General features: G+C 38.2%; 1 protein-coding gene across 1 annotated transcript in view; it reads left to right on the forward strand.

Moving 5' to 3' along the window:
- The window catches only part of USH2A (usherin), a 640561-nt gene that overhangs the window by 481800 nt on the left and 131273 nt on the right, over nucleotides 1-27488 (forward strand). The window contains exons 49-51 of the mRNA XM_032466772.1: nucleotides 8536-8757; nucleotides 20428-20651; nucleotides 25169-25373. Coding sequence (XP_032322663.1) covers nucleotides 8536-8757; nucleotides 20428-20651; nucleotides 25169-25373 — 651 coding nt within the window. The remainder of the gene's footprint in view (nucleotides 1-8535; nucleotides 8758-20427; nucleotides 20652-25168; nucleotides 25374-27488) is intronic.

Consider the following 27488-nt stretch of genomic DNA (forward strand, 5'->3'; position numbering starts at 1 on the left):
AGTTAAACAATATTTGCCACCAAGGGGCACTGTGTTCTTTAGCTGTAAAGAAGTTTTAAGAAATACAGGAACTACATTGAGGCCAGACAGGAGGATCCTTTCATCCAGAAAAAGGTAACAAATAGAGTAACTTTGCTGTTCATAGTAAGCTCATTTCTCCTTCATTGGCCTGCAGTAGAATCACCGTGAAACATTTACTGAGTTTATAGATACTGCAGTATAAGATCCTTTCAAAGACTATCAACTAAGCCAACTGTCCCCTGCATTCTACGAATTCATATCTTGAGAGAAGACTGAGTATGCCTTGGCCCACTCCTGGTATTTTCTCTCGAGAAATAAAGATACATTTACACAGAAACCTGCACACGAATGTTTATAGCAGCTCTATTTATAATTGCCAAAAACGAGAAACACCTCATCTGTTTCTCAGTGGGTAACTAGACAAATTGTGGTAAATCCACACAAAGGAATACTATCCATCAATCAGGAGGAACAAACTATTGAGAAATACACCCAAAGGGCATTATGCTGAGTGAAAGAAACCAGTCTTAAAAAGTAACACATTGTAAGATGATGTTTATATGACGTGAAACTTAGCAGGGCCCTGTGGGGCCCTCCCACGTACGAAAACCCCTCTGTGTCCCCACTTCTTTTTTGTAGAAAAGACTTTAGTCTCTGAGGCCTTCCCTGAGTTCCAAAGAGCAGGCACAGGCAGTTACTAAGTAGGCAAGTGAGGGAATGCAGAAACAAAGGAAAAGCAGTTAAATAAGAAAAGGAATCACAATAGTTTGGCAATAAAACAGAGTCCTAGTTCCTCCTGAAGGGATGTACGTAACAATTTGATGGACATCCATGAGTTGTTCTGCAGGAACTAAGATCTAATCCCCTGACCCAGGTGGAGTATGATGATTTCCTGTTCATCACAAGCACATAGACCCCAGACTAGTTGGGACCAAAAGATTAATGATTGAGATTCCTGAAACACCACCCTGTCACCTCACCACCAACCCATCAGAAGAAAGTCATGTACCTTGCAGTCCTTACCCCTAAACATTGCCTTTAAAAATGCTTCCCTGAAAACCACTGGGGAATTGGGATCTTTTGAGAATGAGATGCCTGTTCTCCTTGCTTGGCACCTGCAATAAAGACTGTACATTCCTTCACCACCACCCGGTGTCTGTAAATTAGCTTTGCTGTGTGTCAGGCACATGGACCCAAAGTTCAGCCTGGTAACAGACATATATGAAAAGACAAGCTAAAGATGAGAAACAAATCAGTGATTATCAAGAGAATGGGTGAGGGGAGACGGTGACTATAAAGGGATAGCATGAAGGAATTTGGGGGGGTGATGAAACTCTTTTGTACCCTGATTGTGTTCCTGTGTTAAAGTTCACCGAACTGTGCATCCAAAACAGGTCAGTTTTGCTGGATGATATTTTTTTAAAATAAATTTTACTAAAAGGAATATGCCTTAGAATTCTATTTCCATTTTTAAAAATAGGAATATTGAGCTATAAGAACATGCCAAGTTATCCAGGAGGTCAAGACTGGAATTTTCATGATTAAATATTATATTGGTAAAAGATAGTGTGTTGTATGATAATGTGATGTTCAGTGTAACAATATGTTTTACTGCCATATTGATAGAAAAGAAAGAAAGAAAATATATCTCCATTAAAATTACACTGAAAATCCCTATTAAAAGAAAACAAGCAAAAATGTCCTAGTTAAACTAGACTCCTTATTTCAGGTAACATTTTGTATGATCGTATTCTAATAAAGGAAAAAATTCTGCGTAGTGTTTTGATGTTTTGATTCTGAATAATCGGTGGATAAGATCATGGGCTCTGTAGTCAGACTGCCTGGAGTCACATCCCATTTTTTCCACTTTGTAGCTGCCTGACCTTCACTAAGTTACTTAAACTAAGAACTGTTTGTGGGAGACTAATGTCTGTCTGTGAGCTCCTGAGTTAGAACCCTCAGAGCTCATCCAACATTTCATGTGCAAATAGAAGGAAAGGTTTATAGTAACTGGGGGGCCTAAGAGTAAAAGGAGTTAACAGGCATTCCCTAAGTGACAGAAGATAGTCTGTTATGAATTAATCTAGAGCAAGACTCAGGTGTGTCCACTTCCATCAGATTCTATAAAGGAGAAGCCAGTTCACAAAAGCTGGGAATCCAATGTCTGGTGGCCATTGAGATCCACAGAGACCAGGGATCCTCGGTGACTCTCATTGATTCTGTGAGACTGAGCAGTCCTTCAAGCTGACTTCTGGCGATAGGCTGGGCGAAGTCATGACAAGCTTCCAATCATTCCATTTTGCATGAGGTCACAGCCTAGAATCTAGACCCTAGAAAATGCATTTTGTTCTGAAAAAAAAAAATAAAGAAGATTGATGTTCAGAGACTTCGTGTCCTTTGTGTGCTACTACTGTCAACAGACAGAATCAACTTCTCAGAACCCTCTGGAGAATGTTATAAAAGACCATGCACACGTTGTCTGAGGTGGCGTTTTAAAGCGGAAATCAGGTATCTTCAGTGTATTAGTTTCCTAGGGCTGTCACAACAAATTACCACGAAGTTAGCGCCTTGAAACAAGCAGATACATTATCCTACGTTTCTCAGGGTCAGAAGTTCCAAGTGAGTCTCCACAAGCTAAAATCAAGGTGTCATCTGGGCCAGGTTTTCTTCTGGGAGAGAGGATCTGTTTTCTTACCATTTCCACCGTCTAGAGGCTGTCTGCATTCATTGGCTACAGCTCCCTTCCCTCTTCCAAGACCTGCGATGGCCAGCCAAGCCTTCCTTACACCGCATTTTCAAACTGAATTCCGTCTGCTGTCTTAATTTCCCTTTGCCATGTAACATAACGTATTTGCAGGTTCTAGGAATTAGGATGTGGGCATCTTCGGGAGGTCACATTCTGCTTACCACACTATGGTTATGGTTAAATAGTTGTGAGAATTAAGAGTGCGTTTCTGTAAACTCTTGAGACATAACTGTCCCAAGTGAATGCATAAAGACACAGTGCGTCTGAGTGTAAGCGTGTATGTAAAAACTGCTGAGCGTGTATCTGTTACTCTAAATTAAGCAGCCATCTCCAGGACTGGAGATAGGATGATATTAGGGTTGGAACTACACGGAAGTGAGGAAGCACCATCTTGTTAATGGCCCTTAAATCTTAGACAACGTGCTATGCAAGCTATTTATCTTTTGGATGGAATGAATAGGTTATTACATACAGGGGATACCAAGTCTTTTCTGGAGGCATGTGGATGCAACAGACCACAGTTATTCAACTGCAACTTTTTTTAAAGTGGATTTTGAGACATATTTAAGAAGGGTATAGCCAGATTTATAGAGACCTTTAAGGGTTTAGCCTCCTCTGTGAATCCGGTAAATGAACTGTCCTTGCCCCAGAGACCCTCAGAGACAGATTCAAGGTCTGAAATGTTGGCCACAGAGGCATCAGCCAGTGGGTAATCAATCCGGGCCATCATCAGGTTATAGACGGGGGATTCTTCCACTGGGAGTTCCAGAAGGAGACTTTGGGGTCCACATTTAATAGTGGCATCTCATTTACAAAGTGGAGCTCCTCCCAACAGATGCACTGGATTGGAATGTCTAAACAGAAAAGTGTGTTAATTCAAGAGAGGGCAAAGAAAGACAAAGGCAGAGACTGAGAGGCGTTTGAAATTTCTACCATTGAGACATTTGGGATACTCCTCGGAAGGAATGACGGGAAAGTCGTAGGATTTACGGTACCTAATGTAGCACCAATATCATTTAGATGTGCAACCTTCTATTTTTACAACTGCATGGAAATTTCTCCCTTTGTGTTTAGGACAGTTATGAGTTGACAAGAGCAACTCCTTTCATAGAGAAGGGTTGTTCTTTCAATGTTTGTCCTTTTCCTCCTTTGATTTTATGTTTCCTGCTAGAGTAGAGCAACTGTTTTTCTCCTGTCCCTTTTGCTTACAATATAGATGGCTGTTTGGGGGTCGACTCAGCATAGATGTGTCCCTGGTCTTGGCTTTGTCCAATTGCTTAATCTGACAACTATGAATTTGATCTGATTTTTTTTTCTTTTCTTCCAAGTCAAAGCATCTTCCAAGTGCTCAGCCAGCTGTTATAAATTAGAGAGGAGAGACAGGCTCGTATCCTATCTTCCGTTCTCTGGAGAAGTTTTCTTCACTTCTTTTGAGACCAGAGCATTTGTGGAAGGTGATAGTTAACCAGTCTGTGAAACCAGGCATGGAATTACGTTTCCCTGTTTATGGAAGCGGAATTTTTTTTAAGTGTGGCAAAATATAACATAACAACATAAAATATATCATTTTGACCATTTTTACATTCACAATTCAGTGGTATTAAATATATTCACGTTATTGTGTAATCATCAACACCACCATCTCCAGAACTTTTTTATCTTCCCAAACTGAAATCCTGTGCCGATAAACATTAACTCTCCATCATCCCTTACCTCCCCGCCACTGGCAACCACCATTCTATATTCTGTCTCTATGAATTTGACTGCTCTACATACCTCATATAAGTGGAGTCATATAATATTGGTCCTTTTATGACTGGCTTATTTCACTTAACATTATGTTTCAAAATTCCTCCATATTGTAGCCTGTGGCAGAATTTCCTGCCTCTGTCAGGCCGAATAATTTTCCATTATGTCTATATATATATATACAACATTTTATTTATCTGTCTATCCTTTGATGGCCATTTGGGCTGTTTCCACATTTTGGCTATTGTGAATAAGGATGCTATAAACATTGACATACAAATATCTGTTCAAATCTTTGCTTTCAGTTTTTTGGGCTATATACCCAGAAATGGAATTCCTGTATCATGTAGTTACTCTGTTTAGTTTTTTGAGAAACTGCCATTGTGTTTTCCACAGCAGCCGCACCATTTTGCATTCCCAACAGCAATGCACAGGATTCTAATTTCTCCACTTCCTTGCTAACACTTGTATTTTCCTGTTTTTATTTTGTTTTGTTATAATAACCATCTTACTGGGTGTGAAGTGGTATTTTATTGTGGTTCTGATAAGCATTTCCCAAATAATAATATTGAGCATCTTTTCAGGCTTATTGGTCACATGTATATATTCTTTGGAGAAATGTATTTATGATTCCTTTGCCCATTTTTTAATTGGATAGTTTGTGTTATTATTGAGTTGTAGGAGTTCTTTATATATTCTAGATATTAATCCATTAAATATACAATTTACAAATATTTTCTCCTATAGATGATAGTTTTAGTCAGTTGATAGTGTCTTTAGATGGATAGCACTTTTCAATTTTGATAAAATCCAAATAATACATTTTTCTTGTTGTTACCTTTGCTTTTGGTGTCATATCTAAGAAACTGCTGCCAAATTCAATGCCATTAAACTTTCCTTTGATGTTTTCTTCTAAAAATTTTATAGTTTTAGCTTTTACATTTGGGTCCTGGATCCATTTTGATTTAATTTTTGTATATGGTATAAGATACGGATTCTTTGCATTTGGATATCCAGTTTTTCCAATGCCATTTGTTGAAAATATGGTCCTTTTCCCATTGAATAGTCTTGTCATCCTTGTTGAAAATGATTTGATTAGACATGCCAAGTTTTATTTCTGAACTCTCTGTTCTATTCCATTGGTCTATATATCTGTCTTTGTACTAGGACCACACTGTTTTTTTTTAAACACTTTTATTGTGGTATAATTCCTGTACAGTAAACTACACCTATTTCAAATGTACAATTTGATGAATTTTGATTGATGCATACACCAATAAAACCACAACTGCAATCAAGATATACCACACTATTTTGATTACTGTAGCTTTATAGTAAGTTTTGAAATCAGGAAGTATGAGACTTCAGACTTTGTTCTTTTTTAAGGTCATTTGACTTTTTGAGGTACCTTAAGATTCTGTTTGAATTTTAGGATGGATTTTTCTATTTCTGTAAAAAGTATTGTTGGAATTTTGATAGGGATTGCATTGAATCTGTAGATTACTTTGAGTATTATTAATATCTTAACAATATTAAGTCTTCTAATGCATGAACCTGAGATGTCCTTCTATTTATTAACTCTTCTTTAATTACTTTCAGCAGCATTTTGTACTTTTCACTGTACAATTATTTCACCTCCCTGGTTACACTTATTCTTAAGTATTTTTTATGCTACTGTAAATGGTATTTAAATTTCCTTTTCAGACTGTTCATCTTTAATGTATGGAAACAACTGATTCTTGTATGTTGGTTTCATATCCTGCACCTTTGCTGAATTCTCTTATTAGTTTAAACAGGGTTTTTGTGCAAAATCTTTAAGGTTTTATACATAGGAGATTCTATTGTCTGTGAACAGAGATAATTTTACTTCTTCCTTCTCATTATGGATGCCTTCTATTTCTTTTTCTTGCTGAATTGCTGTGGCTACACTTCCAAAATTACACTGAGTAGAAGTGGCAAAATTCAGCATTCTTGTCTTCATGATCTTAGAAGAAAACCTTTCACTGTTGAATATAATGTTATCTATGGGTTTTTCAAATATGCCCTTTATTATGTTGAGGTACTTTCATCTGTTCCTAGTTTGTTAAATGTTTTTATAATAGAAAAGTGTTGCATTTTGTCAAATACTTTTTCTACACCAGTTGAGATGACTATACATTTTCCTTCTTTCATTCTTTCATTTAATATGATGTGCTACACTGGTTGATTTTTGTATGCTGAATTATTCTTGCATTCCAGGAATAAATCCCACTTGGTTATGTTGTGTAATTCTTTTAATATGCTACTGAATTGAATTAAATTTGTTAGTATTTTGCTGAGAATTTTTGCATCAATATTAATAAGGGATGTTGGTCTGTCATTTTCTTTCCTTGATGTGTCTGGTTTTGTTATCAAGGTAATGCTGGCCTCATAGATTGAGTTAAGAAGTATTTCTTCCTCTTCAATTTTTTGGAAAAGCTTGAAAAGGATTGCTGTTAATTTTTATTGAAATGTTTGTTGAATTCACCAGTGAAGCCATCTGGTCCAGGGCTTTTCTTTGTTGGGAGGTTTTTGATTAGTAATTCCATCTTGTTACTAGTTATAGGTCTATTCAGATTTCCTATTTCTTCATGATTTAGTCTTGGTAGGCTGTGTGTTTCTAGTAATTTGTCCACTTCATCTGGTAGGAGTGGTTTCTGACCAATGAATTTTGGACAAGAAAGACCTCAGGGATAACTGCTAAGAGTTCTTGTCCTGTTTTTATGCTCTCTATATATCTATCCATAGTTAAATAGTGTCCCATATTTTTAGTATTGTTTTGGTTAGCAGTTCATTTTGCTTTTACTAATCAAGTTTTGGTATATTCTGGCCTCACAAGAAGATGAAGTATTTAACAGAGATCAGGGAGTCCAGGACTCTAAATCCTAAGGCAGTCTTAAATTCTTCAGGGAACTTGTGCCTTTTCTTAAAAGTTAGACAAGTCATTAACTAAATTATGTAAATCTTGTCTGGACCATGGTTTAAAGCTATAAAACCTGCCAGGTTAGCCATTATACTTATACACCTTATAAGATTTCATGAAAGCATAGTGTCTAGGGAGAAGGATATGTTTAAAGGGCAGTGGAGGAAAGAGAAGAGGGTCTGTTGAAGATGCAGGAAGAAGAAAAGTGGTGAGGCAAGGGGGAGGAGGAAGTCAGGGTTCAGAGGGGCAGGAAGGAGATCAACCCTGAGTTGGGTCATGAGACAGGGAAGTAAGTTCGATTTTTAGATCTTCCAAGTTGTCATTAATCCTTTCTAAGGTATCCTTAAGGAAAGCAATTTTAATTTTTTTCTGCCTTTTAGGGTTTTCCTGTCTTTTGGAATCATACCCCCCAAAAAAAAAGCCTGACTATTGATATTTAGAGTATTTGAATTCTTTGATCCTAAGGCAAAAGATAATTTTACTCTTATTTCAAGTTTCCCAGAATATCAAGTAAAGAGGAAATGTGAGCGTAACTACATCAGTGAAATTCTGTGTCCGCCACAGCTCAGCAAAATACTAGTATGCAGGCTTGAATACAGTATTTTTACCTCCTCTCACTTAATTAACCTTTCCACTGGAAATATTTTGGTTTGGTTAAATAAGTATAGTTTGGTTAAAGAAATTATCAGCAAAAGTGATACAAATTTATCAATTATTGATTTCTGAATCCACTCCACTTTCCAAAAAAAAAATTGCACTAAATAGATAGAAAAGTATTTGTAGACAAACCTTTTTCTTATAACATCACTTAAACCTAATGTGCTCATGTGTTAGGGATCAGAGAAAACAGGCAACAGAGCCTTACCTCTAAGCTGACATGTGTGTATGTGAGTAGACACATGTGTTTATACACTCTCAGTGCAAACATTTTGAAATTGTATTGAAATTTTGCAACTCCAATATGACGGTCTTCTGTCAACCGGTTGGCATCTGCAAGATCATTGTGATGAAATTTAATTGTGAGTCAGAGCATATTTTTTTAACTCATGCAATAATGGTTATTGTCCTAAATTGACAGGTGAAGTATGCTGTCCAGATGAACAGCACAATCGGGTTTCCACGGGCATCGGTGACTCCTGCTGTGGCAGAATGCCGTATTCCACCTCAGGAAACCAGATTTGCTGTGCTGGGAGGCTCCATGACAGCCACGGCCAGCAGTGCTGTGGTGGACAGATCGTGAGCAAGGATTTGGAGTGCTGTGGTGGAGAGGAAGAGGGTGTGGTGCACAGTCGCCATCCAGGTAAGGGACCCTTGTCTACCTTCCAGTAGACTCTGAGGAGCAGAAAGGTTGAGAAACTTGCCTGAGATAGAAAACACAGAAGTAATTAAAGCTCATGTTAATTATATCTAATGCAATGATTAGGTGCATATTGAATAACAAATAAAAATGTAATCTCACATTTTTAGGTGCATGTGATGCATTTCATAAAAACAAGTCAAAACTTTCTTCTGTTTTTAAAAAAAAATTGATAGACTTTAGTTTTTTAGAGGAGTTTTAGATTTACAGAAAAACTGAGCTGAAAATAGAGTTCCCATATTACACCCCCACCCAACTATGCCTCAGTTTCCCCTATTATTAGCATCCTGTGTTAATCTGGTACATTTGTAACAATTGGTAGGCCAGTATTGGTATATTATTATTAACTAAAGTCCATATTTTACCTTAGGGCTCACTCTTTGTTTTGTAGTTTTATGGGTTTTGACAAAGGTAAAATGACACATATCTACTATTATAGTATCTTACAGAATAGTGTCACTGCCTTAAAAATCCCCTGTGCTGCATCTGTTCATCCCTTCCTCCTCCTCCCAAACCCCTATGAACCACTGATCATTTACTGTCTCTATCATTTTGCTTTTACACGATGTTAAATAGTTGGAGTCATATACTGTACAGCCTTTTAAGACAGGCTTCTTTGACTTAGCAATATACATTTTAAGGTTCCGCTATATCTTTTTGTGCCTTGACAGCTCATTTTTTTATCACTGAATAATACTGCATCGCATAGATGTATCATAGCTTATCCATTCACCTATTGAAGGGCATCTTTGTTGCTTCCAACGTAATTATTGGTGATTATGAATTAGGCTGCTACAAACAGTTGAGTACAGGTTTTTGTGTGGACATGTTTTCAACTCATTTGGGTAAATGCCAAGGAGCAAGATTGTTGGATTGTATGGTAAAGGTAAGAAACTGCCTTTGGCAGCTCTCTTCCAAACTGTCTGTACCATTTTGCATTCCCACCAACCATGAATGAGAATTCCCGTTGCTCCACACCCTTGCCAGTATTTGCTGTTGTCAGTGTGTTGGATTTTGGTCATTCTCATTGGTGTATAGCTGTATCTCGTTGTTGTTTAAAACTCTTTCTTCTTGGAAAGTATCACATCCACCAAAAAACAAACAAAAAAACCAACCAACAAATGCATTAAACCAGGACCAAGAAAATAATCCATAGTAAGTACTAAGATTATATAAAATTATTATTGATGATATTATGTCCCAATTCTTCTATTCCCTTATTTTTCTGTAGCTATTGAATTAATATTAATAACAATCATTATCATTGAGTACTTTCTATCTAGAAGGTACTATGCCCAATGTTTTATACATGATTACCTCAATTAATTGTTATTAAATAGGTACTGTTATTATCCACATTTTAAAAATGAGGAAACTGAGGCATAAAGATTAGACATTTGCTCAAGATTACACAGTTAGTCAGATCTAGATTTGGGGGTGCCTGAAAGTTATACAATTTGGGGGACCCTTTTTAAGAAAATAAAATACTGAAGACAAAACAAAATATGAAAATAAACATTTATAAGGGGAAAATAAATTACAAAAGTTACAAGTCTAAAAAAAAAAACCTAGTGGATCCTGCTAATATAAATATAGTATATTTGGATTATATAACTTCTGACATCCCTCTGTATTTTTTTCAACATGTTTAACTTGCACCTTTGGTCGCCTCTTCATACAATAATGGCTTTATGTTGTAATTATCTACAGAAAGAATAAAGACAATTCATTCTTTCCTATCACATGGTTAATAAAAAAATATTTTTGATTAAAGTTTAGAAAAGTGACTCTAAGCTTCACAGATCATTATTCTAATATTATGTAAATGTTTGATTTTTCTCAAATGTGGAGAACTATCTACTAAGGCCTTTATTAAGATTTTAGAGCATTTTAAGTTTTCTTGTCTTAAGGTGATTTACAGTGATTTTTCTTAAATATTTCTTGAACTGGCAGCATCACTACCAGTTTTTCATGGATATCTTTATTGTAGGACTGAATATGAGTTATATTTTATCATAGATACCATTATTTTATCTAAAAAATCAGTAAGAAGCTTATATTTTTCCAATATAAATGACTTCTTTTCATAGTTTGTATTATCAGAGTAATCAAGTTACCTATAGCTTCAATCCTAGATCCACCATTTTCTTTTACTAGCTTCCTGCTTTTGGTACAATCTGAAATTTATTTTGTTACAAATCTCTTCTTGATGTCAGAATATTTCAGTTGACTCCATGGTTAATTTTTACAGTTTTGTTTCATGTTATATTAATTTTTCTATCTGATCTTTCTCTTTCTTTAAATCTTTTCTTTATATGCATACAAGCTGGGAGTCTACAATTTCTCTCAATCCTTACGTTCCCACATTACAGTTAAAATGGCATATTCAAGCCTTAAACACTCTTTTATGGAAGCTGCTGAAATCATATAAATTTAGCTACTGAACCCAAACTAAATATTCCCTGGACTCAACATCCCCTTAGTTTGAGTTAAAAACTATCCATGGTTACTCCGGCCTCAATTAATATGAGAACACATATGACAGAGGGCAAGTTAAGGAGACAAGAGACAGTGGCCATAGCAAATTACAGTTAAATATTATACATATGCAAATTTTATTAAAATATATAACCATGCTTGCCTTGGAAGGGGCTCATGCAAGCAAAGGGCTCTGAAAAGCAAGCTTCCTTGGTTTCAAGGTATATCTACCCCTGTAACCAGTGCTTGTTGGAGCTCCAGCCCCTCTCTGAGTAAGATTTCAGAACATCACAATATCTTGATGGAAATGAACTGTGAACTCTCTACTGTCTTTCTATAATTTCTTCTCTTTTTAGAAACCATCAAAGAGTTATCTGTAATACAAGTAACAAAATTATTGTAAGATTATTGCTAAATACCATGTTCTTGTACACATTCTCTTCTATATAAAGTTCTGATGAAAACTTAAAAAGAGCACTTCGACAACGAAAACTAAACAATCAACAAAATTCAAAGTATCAATCCTGGGTGTACCAGACTCTTGTGCCATCATAGGAACACTAGATTTTCAGTATTTTTATAGTCCTTAAATAAAGAAGAAATGCTAAATTAAATTATTCATAAATTTCAATCCTCCCACTGTGGAAAGATTCGTTTCTTTCTTTGAGCCAAAAAAAAAAAAAAAACCTGATTTCTAGTTTCTTATTTTATCTTTGGACAACCATCAAGTATGTTTCCAAGGCATTTACTATTCTGTGAGGCTATAAATCACCCATCTGGATCCAGGCTGCATCCATCTTATGCCTTTTTTAATCCAACCCAGTGGGACATATTTAGAGGAAGATTTTAACATAAAGATACTGTCAAATTGGTTGACAGTCCCATGTCATTATGTTGATCTCTATCAACTTTATGTTAATCTCCATCAACTATCCAGAAAATAGTAACAGTGGATAGTTGTCCTACATGCAGAAGAATTAGATTTTAATTATAACATTTTATCAAACCCAGGAACTTAAGGATTACCTCCAACGGATGGCACGGGGCACCTGGATCTGTACCGCACAGTAACAAGAAAGTTGACTTTTCCAGGTCAAACAAAGAAGCAAAAACAAGCAACAAAAACCAACCTCCTAAGAGCTTTGTTGAAAATGAATGCTGTATTAAATCATATCATACACAAGTGTCCAGGGTGGACACATAGTCGTTTCAGAAATTTCCCCCATGGATTGTAGACTTAATAGGTTAGTATTCTAAAGATAGCTGAAGTCCAGTCAAGAAATTCAGCCCAGTATCTCCCAGAAAATGCTCGTTGGCTAAAAGATGTACACACCCAGCAGGAGACAAACTACAACAACAAAAGTAGACAACATCCTGCGTTCGCTGTCTGCCAAGCTGAGCTCTGTCTGCTTCACAGACATCGACACGTTTAATCCTCTCAGCGACCCCGTATCGCGGGTACTGTTAGTGTCTCCATTTTACAGAAGTACTTTTAACAGAAGTTAAAAGCCTTCTCCACATCACACATCTAGTAAGTGGCTGCATTACTTCGGGCAACGTGAACTGCTATTATAAATGAAACCTCACATCGGTAAAGGCTCACCTACAATAGGGGTTCATGTCTCTCTTCTGTGATGATACTGCACTGGGAACATATCTTCAGATACATTCACATCCACAGCCGTCCTGGCTGTTGGAAGTGATGCTGTTTTCAACAGGTAGTTTCTAAGGTCACCTGGGAGTTTGTATCCAGTCCTGCAGTCAGAAGAGGAAAAGAGCACGCAATAACAGGGAGGTTTTTTTTTTTTTAATTGGCCAGGTCTAGAAATAGCAAAATTTTTTATCAACATTTCATTGACTAAAACTCAGCTATCTGTCAACATCTAAATGCAAGGGAGGCTGGGAGATGTGCCCATGAATCTCTTGCCACTGTGACTAATACACGTTGCTAACTCTGTCCATAGAGTCCGTGCCCTTAACCTTTCTGAGTGTTCTGATACCTGAACAAGCATTGGATACTCTCCAGCCCAAACCATATCAGTGTTTATCCAGTCTGATGAGCAGGCCCAGTATAATATGGCTACCAAGCTGAGAACATTTTCTAGAGGACCAGAAGAAAAGTAGGCGTTGACTGCACGCCACACGTGTGCCAAAGTTAGAGGAAAGGGTCCTGTGTATGCGTGCAAGGCTCTGGCCTGGGACTTCTGAGGGCCTCCGAGACCTTTGCAGATGGTCGGTGAGATCAAAACTGTTTTCATAATAATACACACTGAGCTATTATATGCCTTTTTCACTCCCACTCTCTCACAAGTGCACAGAGGCATTTTCCAGAGGTTACGTGACATGTGATACTACAACAGTTTTTTTTTTTAATTTTTTATTGAAGTGTAGTTGATGCTTAATATTATATCTCATAGGTGTACAGTATAGTGATTCACAATTTTTACAGAGTATATTCCATTTAAAGTTATTATAAAATATTGGCTATATTCCCTGTGTTGTACAATATATGCTTATAGCTTATTTTATACCTAATCGTTTGTACCTCTTAATCCCCTACCCGTATATTGCCCCTCTCCCCTCTCCCCTCTCCCCACTGGTAACCACTAGCTTGTTCTCTGTGTCTGTGAGTCTGCTTCTTTTTCTTTTGTTATATTCACTAGTTTGTTGTATCTTTTAGATTCCACATATGAATGATATTGGACAGCACTAGTCTTTCTATGTCTGACTTATTTCACTTAGCTTAATGCCCTCCAAGTCCATCCATGTTGCTGCAAATAGCATAATTCCATTATTCTTATGGCTGCGTAGTATTCCATTGTATAAATATACCACATCTTCTTTATCTATTATTCTGTTGGTAGACCACTTAGGTTGCTTCCATGATACTGCAACAGCTGAATGCAGAAGCAGGCATGAGAATTTAGTTCCTTCTATTAAGCCAGACATTTAAGAGGCTTGCAATAATACAGAACAATGTCATTCTTCTCATTAATTTTTCTCAGTTTGGAAAATGTGTTTCTTTTTCATAAATATTAATGTTAACATGTTATCTATTTAGTATTTCTGTAAATGAATTAATTAATACATATTTCAAACATGTCGGCTTTACGGCTCTAACCCGGTAAAGGTCAACAAATACAACCCATATAAACAAAAGCTATTTGGAGTCCTCAATTATTTGTAAAAGTATAAAGGGGTCCTGACACCAAACTTTGAGAACCACTGCTTTAAGGCTTAGTAATCAGGTCTACTAGAAAATCATGGTAGTTAGTTAGTTATCCTGCACTACGAATATCCAGTTGAGTACCTTCTTCTCCTTTAAAAGAGTTATCTAAAAACAGGTCCATTAAAGACAGAACCGTGGCCCCTGTGTATTGGGGGGGGGGGCGGCATGTTTCTTCCTCATACTATACTGAGCCAGAGCTTTAAGCAGCAAGCTATCTCATTTTAGCATTATCTCTCATCTGGTGCTTTTTTTTTTAAAGTCAATTGCCATTTGCAGCAACGTGGATGGACCTAGAGATCGTCATTCTAAGTGAAGTAAGCCAGAAAGAGAAAGAAAAATACCATAGGATATCACTCATATGTGGAATCTAAAAAAAGAAAAAAGAGGACACTAATGAACTCATCTACAAAACAAAAACAGACTTGCAGACATAGTAAACAATCTAATGGTTACCAGGGGAAAACAGGGTGGGAAGGGATAAATTTGGGAGTTTTGAGATTTTCGAATGTTAGCCACTACATATAAAAATAGACTTAAAAAAACAAATTTCTTCTGTATAGCTCAGGTAGCTATATTCAATATCTTATAATAACCTGTAATGAAAAAGAATATGAAAACAAATATGTGTATGTATATACCTGACTGGGACATTGTACACCAGAAATTGACACATTGTAACTGACCAAAATTTTTTAAAAACAAGCTGAAAAAAAATTTTAAATAAAGTCAATTGCCATATTCCTTCATTCAATAAATACGCATTATGTAGTGACTGTATTCAACATACCATTCTCAGTGCTTTGTGAGTATAAAAATGGGAGGTAGGATTCCATTCTTATCCTTAGGGATTTACAATCTAATCCAGGAAAAAAGTGGCTGTAAGGTTAAACACAGGCCATAGAGAGGGATGAATACAAGCACCATCTGAAGACTGAGCTATCACTCTGATCAAGGTGATGAAGAGAGGATTGGAACCTCAGACAATGAGGAGGATCTTGAGACATGTGGCTGGAAGAAGGACATTCCAGCTAAAGGGCATAGCTTGAGCTAAAGTGTGGAATTAGCAATCTGCAAAGCACGTGCAGGTGGGAGTGAGCCATTGGGTTCGTTGGAGGAATACACCGTGTGTGAGGAGAGAGGGAGACAAGGCTGAGTAGGCCAAAGGATCTGAACGTTATTTGGTACTCAGGCAACAGTCCATGCAATGATAAGAACTGTGACTTAAGGAGATAAACTAGATGTGGGTGGCAGAATGGATATGAATGAGAAAGAAAGGTAAGTCAGTTAAAACGCTTTTGCCCAAATATAAAATGCACCCGCTCCAAGAAATGGAGTAGAAGTTACTTTCCACCAGGACAAGGGTCCTTACTCTTTTGGAGGTCATGTACTCCTATCAGAATCTTTTGAAAGTTACAGCCCCTCACTTGAAATAATAGTACAGAGGACACACACACACAGATTAGCCTGCAATTTCATCTGCCCTTGAAGTCAATCCGTGGACTCAAATTTTAAAATCACGAATTTACTTCACCATGGTATTCCATGCGAGCCAATTATTTCTCAAGCAAACTGTGACATTCCTCAGTTCTTGGGAATCAGAATTAGCGCCAGTGTTTCTCATGACCTTCCACAGTTCCGTCAACTCCGTGATCATGGTGGACTGAAGGAATGATCCTTTTTAAAAGAGAAAAAAAGAAAAATCTCTTTTTAGTCTTTTGACCTCCCTGCAGGTTTCACTGAAAATAGACACGTTCCACATGTCTTTTTCCTCTCTCTGTTGCCGCTCCCTCCTGTCGCCCCTAATGATTGTGACCTTCCAGAATATCCATATGGCCCTTTTTTTCTCCTCAACCTAGCAACACCATACCTGCTGCATGCGGGTTTGGATCTCATAACATTGTTCCTAAGCCTGGCCTCTCTCCCTGCCTGGCATTGTGCGCCTGCCACGAGCCGGGGCTGGCTCGTAAAGCATCTCTTTATGTACTTTATTACTTAAACTCTTTTATTTGCCTGCAGGAGCTCTTTAACAAAATCACATTGAATTGACTTTCTCACACCAAATCAAATCTCCCTGGTCCCAGTTCAGTTGTCTTTGTCAATATGTATTTTATAAATGGAGTGAATTAACAGATGCTGCTGGAACAGAAGTGCTGGGGTAGCGTTTATGTTTTTAGTGCTCTCTCTGGGCAGATGAGTTGTGTAGGAGTGTTATACAGGTGTCTCAGGATGAAAGTCATGCGCGTCATTTCGGTGGATATGTATTCTTAACCATTTTCCTGGAATATATTTTAAACCTCTTTATTACTCTTTTTATTCTTAGTGTTTGCTTATATGGTTTTATCATTTGTGCCATCAATCTCAGGTTGGACTTGATTATATCGCTTCATATTAAAAGATGAAAATTAAAGCCTCTCTATCATTCAAAGAGAACAGGATTTTCTTGTTAAGCCACGAGGAAACTTTGGAACGCGTTGCCTTATTTCTGTTATCCAGGTTGTCCATGCAGCCTTTGATATGAAATTCTGGGTTGAGGCTGTTTTATAATACGGTACTGAGTTCCCATGTCCTGGACTCAGACATCAATAGACTGGCTAGTCCTGTTACAAAAGACAGGGTTTGGGCGCTTTGCAGAGAGGGAAATACAGCCCCAGAAATCCATTAGGTAAGACTTGTATTGGAAGAAGACATCCCAAGAAGATTTCCATATGACATGATGGACTTTTGAAAAGTGTAATGTATAAATGCGGTATAATACATTGCGACAATTTGGGGGAAGGTTTTACCCTCCCCTTTCTGTGGCTTGTGGTGGTAGCCACAGTGCCATCTTCTGGTAAAGACAAGATGCACTTTTTTTTCCATGCTCTGCCACCAACTTGATGTTTGTCCTGAGAGTAACTAATTTCAAACCTTTATTTTTTTTTAAACATTCTTCTGGGCCTGAAATATAATCCTCTGTCTTAAAATGTGGTCCCCATGGTCAATCCCAGAGCTCCACAATGACTTGTCATGTTCCAGACTCTGTTTTCTAATGACTGCTATTTTTAATCTCAAAAGCATGATAATTCTTGGGTGTTTTTTTTTTTTTTTTATTGAAACACAGAGCACTTGTTTTGCAGAATTAACAATTTAGAAATTCATCAGGACTATAGGTTATAAATGCCCTCCTTTCCAGCCCTGGACATTAAGTGTTGGTAACACATTGGAAGTATTCGTAATATGGAGAGTGAAAAATTCCTTCCTTCATTCCTTTCTCAGCTGTATCCAATACAATGGAAGCTATCCATTGGAAAGACAGTCTATACTGTTTGATCTCAAAAACAAATACCTAACAGTTCAATGCTGTCCCCCTTTAGTAACATCTGCATCCTGTTCAGAGAGAATCCCCGCCTTTGCAGAAATTTAATGACGAGCCCCTGGAAGAACAGGTCCACCCATCAATAATCCATGTCCTGTTTTGGTTTTCTTTGGGCATATTTAAAACTGTGCATTGTGTGTGTCAAAGTTCAGAAGTCAAGTGCTACATGTGATAAATTGGGTGGGGTCAGAAGTTATTGCCGTGCAGTTTCAGAAGATTGTCTGTCTCTGAATTTGCAGCTCATTCATGCTGAAGTGATGCACTATGGGAATTACTACCCAGCTCTGCTCTGCAACATCTGCTCTCCCTAAGTGAGTTAGTGCACGTCAGACATCTTTATGTCAGAATGCTGCAGTGATGGATGCAGTCTCCAGAAAATGCTGCATAAAAATCTGGTGTGCCGTTCTGGCCATTAAGTGAAATTACTATTTAAATTAATGGCACTGTCACAGTTTATCTGTGCAAAGAATGAACGCTGATTAGGGTATTAAGTAATTAGCAATTTATCACACTGGAACAAGGCTGATAATAATTAAAGAAGTAATGGTTTACCAAAGAAACTAGAAAGGGAGTCACTTCTTGTTATGTGAGTGAAATCTTTGGCTGAAAATTTTAATTCAGTGAAACAAAGATGAAGCTCTTTGTGAAAGGAAACATCCTTTTTTTTTTTTTCCTTCTGGAAAAACAGTTCATTATCAAAATTTTAGTTGACCTGTCAAAAGTCCCTCAGAGCGATCAGATGACTGATTAGGAGTTTTGAATTAGGTCAGTGTCTGCATTTTGATTTTATACTTAAAGCATGGTGAAACCATAAAGTAATTTGGGAGTAGAGGGGAAGAATGTATTCTGTTCCCTAAAGGACTGGTTTTCAGATTTTGATTGCTCTTTAAAATAGAAACATGAATTATTTTAAGAAAACTGCTGGAGAAAAAAAAATGACAGCACAGAATCCAAGGTTGTATTTAAATGTCTGATCAGAAAGCATTAGGAAAAAAAAATGCCCAAACAATATAAAACCTGAAGCTGTGGATTTTTCTTTCTAATTTGTGTGTGTGTGATTTTTACTCATCATAATCAAGACTCAGAGTACAGTGATAACCCTGTTATATTTATTTGAAAGAACTTTCCTAGAAATGTTAAAACAACTAAAATTATTAATAAAGTACCAAAGAAAAGAGTTTACTTTTAAACCAATTACTTTAAACAGTTACCACATTTAAACATGGAATGTTGAAATGCAGTTATAATCAATGTATATCGTTAATCATACATTTAAAATTTTTAAATATGGGGAGATATTTTTAAAGTGGAAAGATCAGTAAGCGTTTTCTCTGGAGTCACGTGTGGATAAACATCCGTGGCATGCGCCAAGTCAGTGTCTACTCTCTGTGATTCTTAAAAAAACAAAAAGCACTTAAAACTCATTGGTCTGTCATTAGGAGGGTTTTCCATAATGTAGGTATTTGTACAGGACCCGATTAAACAATTTGGGACCCCAGGGCACTCTGAAGTTGAGGTTCTTTATGTTATCAGCCAGGACTAATAATAAATAAACAAAATTCTAATTAAAATAAATCATTCATTGCATTGTGCTGCTGTATAACTGGAAATAAATTCTAATCTGATAGCACTGTGACATGGGGTACAGGCACCTTAATTTCTAGCTTAATCTGACTCGAGAGTATTGTTTATTTATTCAGGCTTTTATGTCTAAATTTCCGCTGTTACCTCTTCTGAGGCAAGATTTAAATGATGTGCACACAGGCAGTTAAACTGAATCTGGTGGGAGGAAGGAGGCTGGTGTCTCAGCCTCCGTCTTTCACTGAGAAGTGGAGCGCAGTGATCCACTCTGCAAGGTCTTTCTGCCACTGCCCCGAGCCTCCAACCCACGTCTAGTGATGGGTCTAGAATGCGGTGCAGCCCAAAAAATGGTGGTCGAATAGTTCACCTGATTGGTGAGATAGACTTTGAGTACAAATCTATCTCGTGATGAAAGAATGGCTACAGTTGCTGCTGGAGTCACAAGAAGTAAATATTTGTACCTGAGACAAAGCCGGCCAAAAACTTAACAAGATTCTTCCACTGTGTCTCCAGTTCCAGGATGGGGCTTCGTCTCCACTGCCTGGCCTCTTAGCCCAGAGTGCTCAGGTGACCTTTTCTCCCTTGTGAATTTCTAGAGTTTTCTTCTGAGTTTCTCTGGGTTAACACCTCCTTTTTCTACAACAAGATGTTATCATCACAAAATGGGCAGGTAATTCTCACGACAGGAATCCGACCATTTTTTATAGGAGCATGGGAGAAGTTTGGCCCCGCTGAATGATTTTAGAGCACTTCCTCTTGTGTGTTCTTTACCTAATTAGTGCCTGGTGCTCTTAGTAAGAAGGACCCCTCATGGCACATCTAAATCACCTTGGTTGGGAAATGCCACCTTAGGTATTGTACCATTTCAGCTACTGCCCGAGTCTGACATTTTTACACCAAACTTTATAGCAGCCTCAGTTGTCTTCCCTTTTTTTATTTCATATTCATATATAACATTTTATTGTTGCAGGGATGTTCTGTTGCGGGCAGGATTATGTGAATATGTCAGATACCATATGCTGTTCAGCTTCCAGTGGAGAGTCTAAAGCACATGTTAAAAAGAATGACCCAGTGCCAGTAAAATGCTGTGAGACTGAACTTATTCCAAAGAGCCAGAGATGCTGTAATGGAGTTGGATATAATCCTTTGAAATATGTTTGCTCTGACAAGATTTCAACTGGAATGATGATGAAGGTAATTGATAGAAAACCTCTCAGAGGCGCTGATTTGACAATGGCAAGAGAAATACATTGTTCATAACTATTTTTCTAAAATAGGAATATAAAAACTCCTGTGTGCATTATTCATTTTCACATTACATCCATATTAATACCAAATGAGTTCGCTATGATTGATGTTATTGCAATGAATTCTAAAGGAATTAATAATGATTAGCTGTTCTCAGGAAGCTTTAGCGGTGCTTGAGATTAGTGCAGACAGAATGTCCAGAGGCTGAGAGAGCCGGCCCAGGGCCCTGGATGGAGATGGAGGGAAATTCGGCGTCCTCCCTCCAGCCTCCCAGCCGTAGTCCCTCACTGTCCTTTATAGAGACCTTGGATCCAGCACGTTCACTGAGTGGTGTTTCTATCCAGATCAGCAAAAGCCAGCCAACCACAGGCGTGAACAGACGTGTGCGGGCATGCTTTGTGTTTGTATGTTGAGATGCTTCATATACAACTGTGCCTTGCTTGTTAGCATTAAACTTGACCCAGGACTCTGGAAACCCACGATTATAAGGGGAGGATTATGGACATTTAAACCCCAGACATCCTCCTGTGTTTAGTAGTAATTTGTCCTAAGGAGATGACTAAGAATGGGTGTCTTAGTCACGGATAGTGGAAGGACTCCTGCTGACCTAGGCACTTGTACAGTCGTTCTGTGGACATCATATACTTCGGGATGTAAGAAAGTCTTGAGATTCTTAGGGCCCCAGCGAGCACTTGGCAGCAATGAACATTAAGATGACACATAAAGCTGTTGAAAAGAATAGGTATTTCATTAAGTGAATAATCTTTGGCCTACACAATTTTTAAAAAAATTGATCTGACTTGAACACAACTTCAACTAGCCAGTTCCGTGAAAGAAATCTATCCAACATAGGTTCCCAACGTTTAAATTCATTCCAGGCCAGTGTTTTCAGAAGTTGGGACGAGGACATGCTTCTTAAATGCGTAGTACTTTTTGGTCTTAAAGAGCTGGTGGTGGTGTGAGAACGTGCCTTTAAAATAACAAGTTAGGAGGCATCGATGTAGGAGACCCTCCTGCAAAGGGCACTCATACTTGAACGATGAAGAGAGAAAGCCTGTTAGTTGTGAGTGATGGTGTCATTTCTGAAACTGTGTGTTTCGTTCTTACCCACCTCACATTTGATTCCCACGCATCTCATTTTGGTCAGGAAGACACAGCTTCCGTTATTCATGGAGGATGTTCAGGATGTATCCATGATCTTTTGTGTTGGCTTGAACTGGCTTTATGAAGGCCAGTTAGCAGTTGTCCTTAAAATTCATATTTAAACTATGATGATTAGGAGAATATTTCTGAATGCTGGCTCGAGCAGTGTGTTACAGGTGGAGTTCAGCTTCCTGCAGAGCTGGTCCCTGGAGATTTCCAACTCCTGGTCCAGTTGGACTGGATCCCCCTGGGATTTCTGCACAGCTGTCCCAGCAGGTCTCCTCTAAGCTGTCAGTTTGGGAGCTCCTTTCCCTCCTCCTCTGCGTTGGTCTCCCTGTGTTCTGGACCCCAGTTGTTCCTCTTTGCTGCCTTACCTCCTTTTGTAGAATTATCTCCCTGAGTACAGGTGCATGGAAGGTAAATTTTTTGAGAGTTTGATGTCTAAAATGATTGTTATTCCACCTTCCCATTGGGTCAATAGTTTGGCTAGACATACAATTCAAGGTTAAAAATGATTTCCACCCAGGATTTTGTAGGCATTTCTGCATTTTTATTCTTTTGTTGCTGCTCTGAGTCCTGTTTCTTTGTAGGTTACCGTGTTGTTTTTTCCTGTGAAACTTTTTAAGATATTCTCTGTATCCTGCTTTTCCAGAATTTCATGACAGTGAGCCTCTATATAGATGTTAGTAACATCATGACTATTAATATTCCTAAGGATACACTGTTTGTGGATTTTTTCAGGGTGGAGCCTCATGGCCTTCAGCTCTGGGGATGCTGTTTTATTATTTCTTTGATAATTTGCTCCCTTTTTTATTTTTTATCATTTATGTGTGTTTCCGATCAGTTGGGTGTTGGACTTCCCAAATATCTATTCATTGTTTTCTTCTTGCTTCTTGCTTGTTGATGAAGTCTTCATCGTTTTCCATGTGATGAGATATTACCTTAACTTTAACTTTCTACCCTTCTGTTGATGTGATGTGGGGATTTTTTAGCTATTACATTTTTTCAAGTTTTTCGGGGCTCTTTTTTTTGCTGATTATTATTTATTTATAGCATCCTACTCTTGTTTCATTCATGCTATGTCTTTTTTTTTATCCTTCTGGAAATAGTCCATTGTTGATTTTTTAATTGTTTGCTTGCTTTATTCCTTGAATTGTCTCCTTTGTTTGGAGGCTTTTAATTTTGTCTTTTGATTTTATTTTTTTCTTTGCTTAATTTTGCTTCTTCTGAATTCTTTTTTTCTATGTTTTTAAACCTCTTCTTTCCTTTGGAGGCTGATGGAAACATCACTACACATAAACGTCCATCAGTGGGGAGCACAGTTGGGTAGTCATGATGGCAAGATGGCTTTATGTCAAAGACTCACGTTACCAAGAATCCTCAACAAGTGTATTTAACTATATCCTTAATACTCCATCCTGTGTCAGGATGGGGTACATGTGTGGCTGCCATACGGGAAATTCAGTGGAAAAGAAGGCTGAGGCTCTCACTGTGCAATGCACAGGCTTTTATGTATTTTTCCCACTCTGCCTCCTAGTTTATACCTTTCAGTGGACCCTCTCTATTTTCTTTTTTAGTATCACCAGCTATTTTCTAAGCCTTTCTCATTTTATAATACTTCATCAGGTGCATCTGTAACAACCCACACATCCTGCTCATGCTCTAGCTTCTGACCTCCTCCCCAAGAACTGGGAGTTCCGGAGCACTTGGCTTACTCTCACAGTTAGCCCTGGGCACAGGTTTACTGAATACTCAGCCACAGCCTAACAGAACTCCTCGATGTCCCAAACCCCAGCATCTCTTTCTTTGCCACAGTTCGCTTAGCCACTGAGCCAGCGCCACATGTGTCAGGGGGTTGTTGCTACTGTTGTTCAGGCAACATCTAACCTCAAATCACTGCTGTATGTTTTTGCTAGAATGCACTGGACTATGCTGAGGTGAAAACAGATGTCCTCGTGTGTAGAACAGGTCAATAGGATGAATTTTTTAAAGCCTTTCACGTTACAGTCCAGTGTGCTTTTGGCAGCTCTTCTCTGAGCAACATCTCAGGAACCTGAGTCCCTTCCATCTTGTGGGGCTTCACGAGGGAAAAAAAGGATGGAATGAATAATTACACATTTACAGGTCGTCCCTGGATGCAGAATACACCTCTTCTGCATCCTAGTCATACAGACATTTCTAGTCACGTGACTTCTCCTGTTGTAACTGGACTTGAAATTTCCAGGGAGAAAAGGCAAAAATGGGCATACTGGGCACATAACATTGTCCCTGCCACATCCATCCACTTCCCAGCTTCCCATAAACGTATGTTAGCGCCCTTCTTGTTCCCTTGGACTTTTCTGTGTTCCTGTACTGTCATTCGGTTGGGCTTTAAGAGGAAATAAAGATAAATGCACATGTTCAATTCACCTTATTTAAATGGACTTTATTTTGACTACCATTGGGAGAGTATCTTAGATGAGAGAGTAAAGGCAGATCCATTTTAAATAGCAAAAATTATTTTAAATAAGTCATGCTACCTATAGAAAGGGAAGATTGAAGTAGAGCTTCATATTATAAGAATATGACCTTATTTGTATCTCCTGTAATTTGAGATGATGGAATATTTCATCTTCTGAGATTAGAACATACTAGGACTTATAACTGTAACAAGTCTAGAGATTCACCAGAGAAAAACCTTATATATATATATATATATATGTGTGTATGTGTATATATAATTATTATTATAGTGACAGTTTATGAAATATTTAGATTTTCTAAAACTTGAATGTGGCATACTTCTTATTGGTCCAACTTTCCCAAATCAAGAATGTGCTCGTGGAGATTCCCACTTCCCAGCACAGAAAGTGCAGATTGTAAAATAGCACATTTTTATTTTCTCTAAAACTCCATTAGGAAAGTGTCAAAGTAACAATAATAAAATAATGTCGACTGTTACTATTTATAGTGTATCCACTAAGCGTAAAGCATTTACGTGCTGTCTCGTTTGAGCCACACGACAAACCCGTGTGGTAAACTGAATTTCCATTCCCTCCTGGAAGAAGCTGAGGCTTTGAGACTCTAAGAGACTTGCTCAAGGTCACAGCACTAGGAAGTTACAAACTGGATTTTGAATCCAAATCTGTGTCATTTGAAAGTAACCGCTCTTTCTAGCATACAGACTGCCTTCGTTTCTCTGTGTGCATTTTGAGATGCTCGTTCATGATCGCAAAGGAAGAAAATTTCCTTTGAAAGTTGTACAGGCTTACCCGGCACGTGTCTAAATGACATTTTGCAATGCCCTTCCCCACTCTCCCCGCCTCTTCCACTTGACTCAGGAAACCAAAGCATGCGGGACCGTCTGCCCAGCATCCATGGAAGCCACAGCCCACTGCGGCAGGTGCGACTTCAACTCTACCAGCCACGTTTGTGCTGTGATAAGAGGGTCTCACAATTCCATCAGGAGGGAATCAATCGAAGACATATGCTCATCGGCTGAAGAGACTGTTCATACAGGAAGTGTCAACAAACTCTCCTTCACGGGTAATAGAAGGGGATCTGCCTGCCCATGCCTTACAAGAGGGGGTGGTGAAAAGCTACTGAAAATGTAGATTTCTTTCCCTCTGATCTCATCTCCCTCCTTAACCTAGTATCTGTTAAGTCCATCATACTTGTGGGTCAGCTGGTTACAAGGTAATGAAAGGCACAATCTGGTTCTGTTAAGTTAGTAGTTTGAAGTTTTTCGAAGTCTAACTTTAAACAAGGATACATGCTATCTTAAAGCAAACCTGTAGAGAATAAAGAAGAGAGAAAGAAATTACTTTTGTGCCCTTTTATGGTCTATCCAGTTAATTTTCAGTAAGCCTAATTTTCTTTCTCAGAAGTTTGAGTGCAGATTTTCAATAAATGCCACGAATGAATGCTGTTCTTCTTGCAAGCAGAAAAGAGGTAAAACCTGTCTGATCACTAAGACCTGGAAGCATCATTCCAAGGAAGAGATAGACTGCTCAGTGTAAAGCCAGTTTTCCTTTCCTGACCTTGGGTCTGGGTCCAGAGAATGTGTTCCCTCACAACCTGGTGTTCTCCCAGGAAAGCCACCAGCCTGGGAACAGTAACTTTCATGGTTATTGAAAATATTAATTTCCAAGCCCCTTCTTGACCCTACTGCATTAGTCCAAGATAGCAGTTCTCAGGCTTGGCTGTGCACCGTAACGTGAGGCGCGATGTGCAGGTAAGTCCTATGATAGAAGTAAGCAAAGCAGGCATAGGATGCGTTGGCAGCGTGTTGAAGACACCTAGCCCAGCCTGGAGGGTGAGGAAGGACTTCAGGAAGGATACTGTGCCTGAGCTGAGAACTGAAGGACAAGCTAAGGGCAGGTAGACCAGGCAGAGAGAACAGCATATGCAAAAGTCAGGAAGCAAGAGGAAGCCCAGCAGGTTTGAAAAACAACAAGAGCCTCGATATGGATGCAGCACATATAAGAGGGAGAAGGTATGGGGGGAGGTTATAGCTCAGTTCTATAGTCGCCTGCTTAGCATGCACAGGGTCCTGGGTTCAATCCCCAGTACCTCCATTAATAACAAACAAACAAATAAATAAACCTACCCCCCCCCAAAAAAAACGAGGGAGAAAATAACGCAGATGAGGCCAAAGAGCGGGGGCCAGATTGCGAAGGCCTTTCATGCCACGCTATAGAGTCTGTTCTTCATGGACACAGGGAATGAACTGTGATTATCGGAGGGGGAAGAGTAGAGAGGGATCAGTTAGGAGTTTGGGATTAACAGACACACACTGCTATATATAAAATACACAACTAGAGACCTACTGTGCAGCACAGGGAACTACATTCAATGTCTTGTCATGAGCCATAATGGAAAAGAAGCTGAAAATATACATATGTATGTATGTATATGTATGACTTAATCACTTTGCTGTACACCTGAAACTAACATTGTAAATCAACTACACTTCAATTTAAAAAAAAAAAAACTTTTTCTTTATGAGTGGATATTAAACCTTTTTAAAGCAATGCAATGACACAATTATATATGCATTTTTGAAGGATTACTCTGTCAACTAAAAAAAAATGACTGAAGACAAATAGGTATGGGACATTTCAGCAATTAAGAAGTGAATATGGAACAAACACACCCTCCAAAATCAAAACCCTTTGTTATCAGAATACTAGCCCTATGTGACAAATAAAATAATGTTGAGATAACAAGATTTTTTTTTAAAAAAAGAAGAGTTGGAAATTCTGGCACAGGAAAAAAAAAAAAGAGCTCTGAGAAATGAGAGACAGAATTGAGGAAAGGCAAAATTTCAACACATGATTCCTTATGTGTGAAGCGAAAAAGATGCCTTCATGGGCTGGGAACATCTTTGAACGACCAGGTTTCATAGGAAAATACAGAAACAAAGGTAAAAGGGAGAAGAATGAAATTCAGTGGAGGAAAGAACAGAAATGAAGCATGGAGAGTTCCCACAACTGAATTTAGAAATGGCAACATGAACTTGAAAGGCACAGAATAACAGTTCTTCGCAATGAACAGTTTATCTGCTATAGCAAGAGATTCAAATATATAGTTATGATTTGTGGGTAGGTGGATGGTCTGAGCAGCTCACCCCAACAAGGTCTTTCAGGATCCAGACTCCTC

This window comes from Camelus ferus, chromosome 23 (genome assembly GCF_009834535.1).
Source record: "Camelus ferus isolate YT-003-E chromosome 23, BCGSAC_Cfer_1.0, whole genome shotgun sequence".
Taxonomy (NCBI): domain Eukaryota; kingdom Metazoa; phylum Chordata; class Mammalia; order Artiodactyla; family Camelidae; genus Camelus; species Camelus ferus.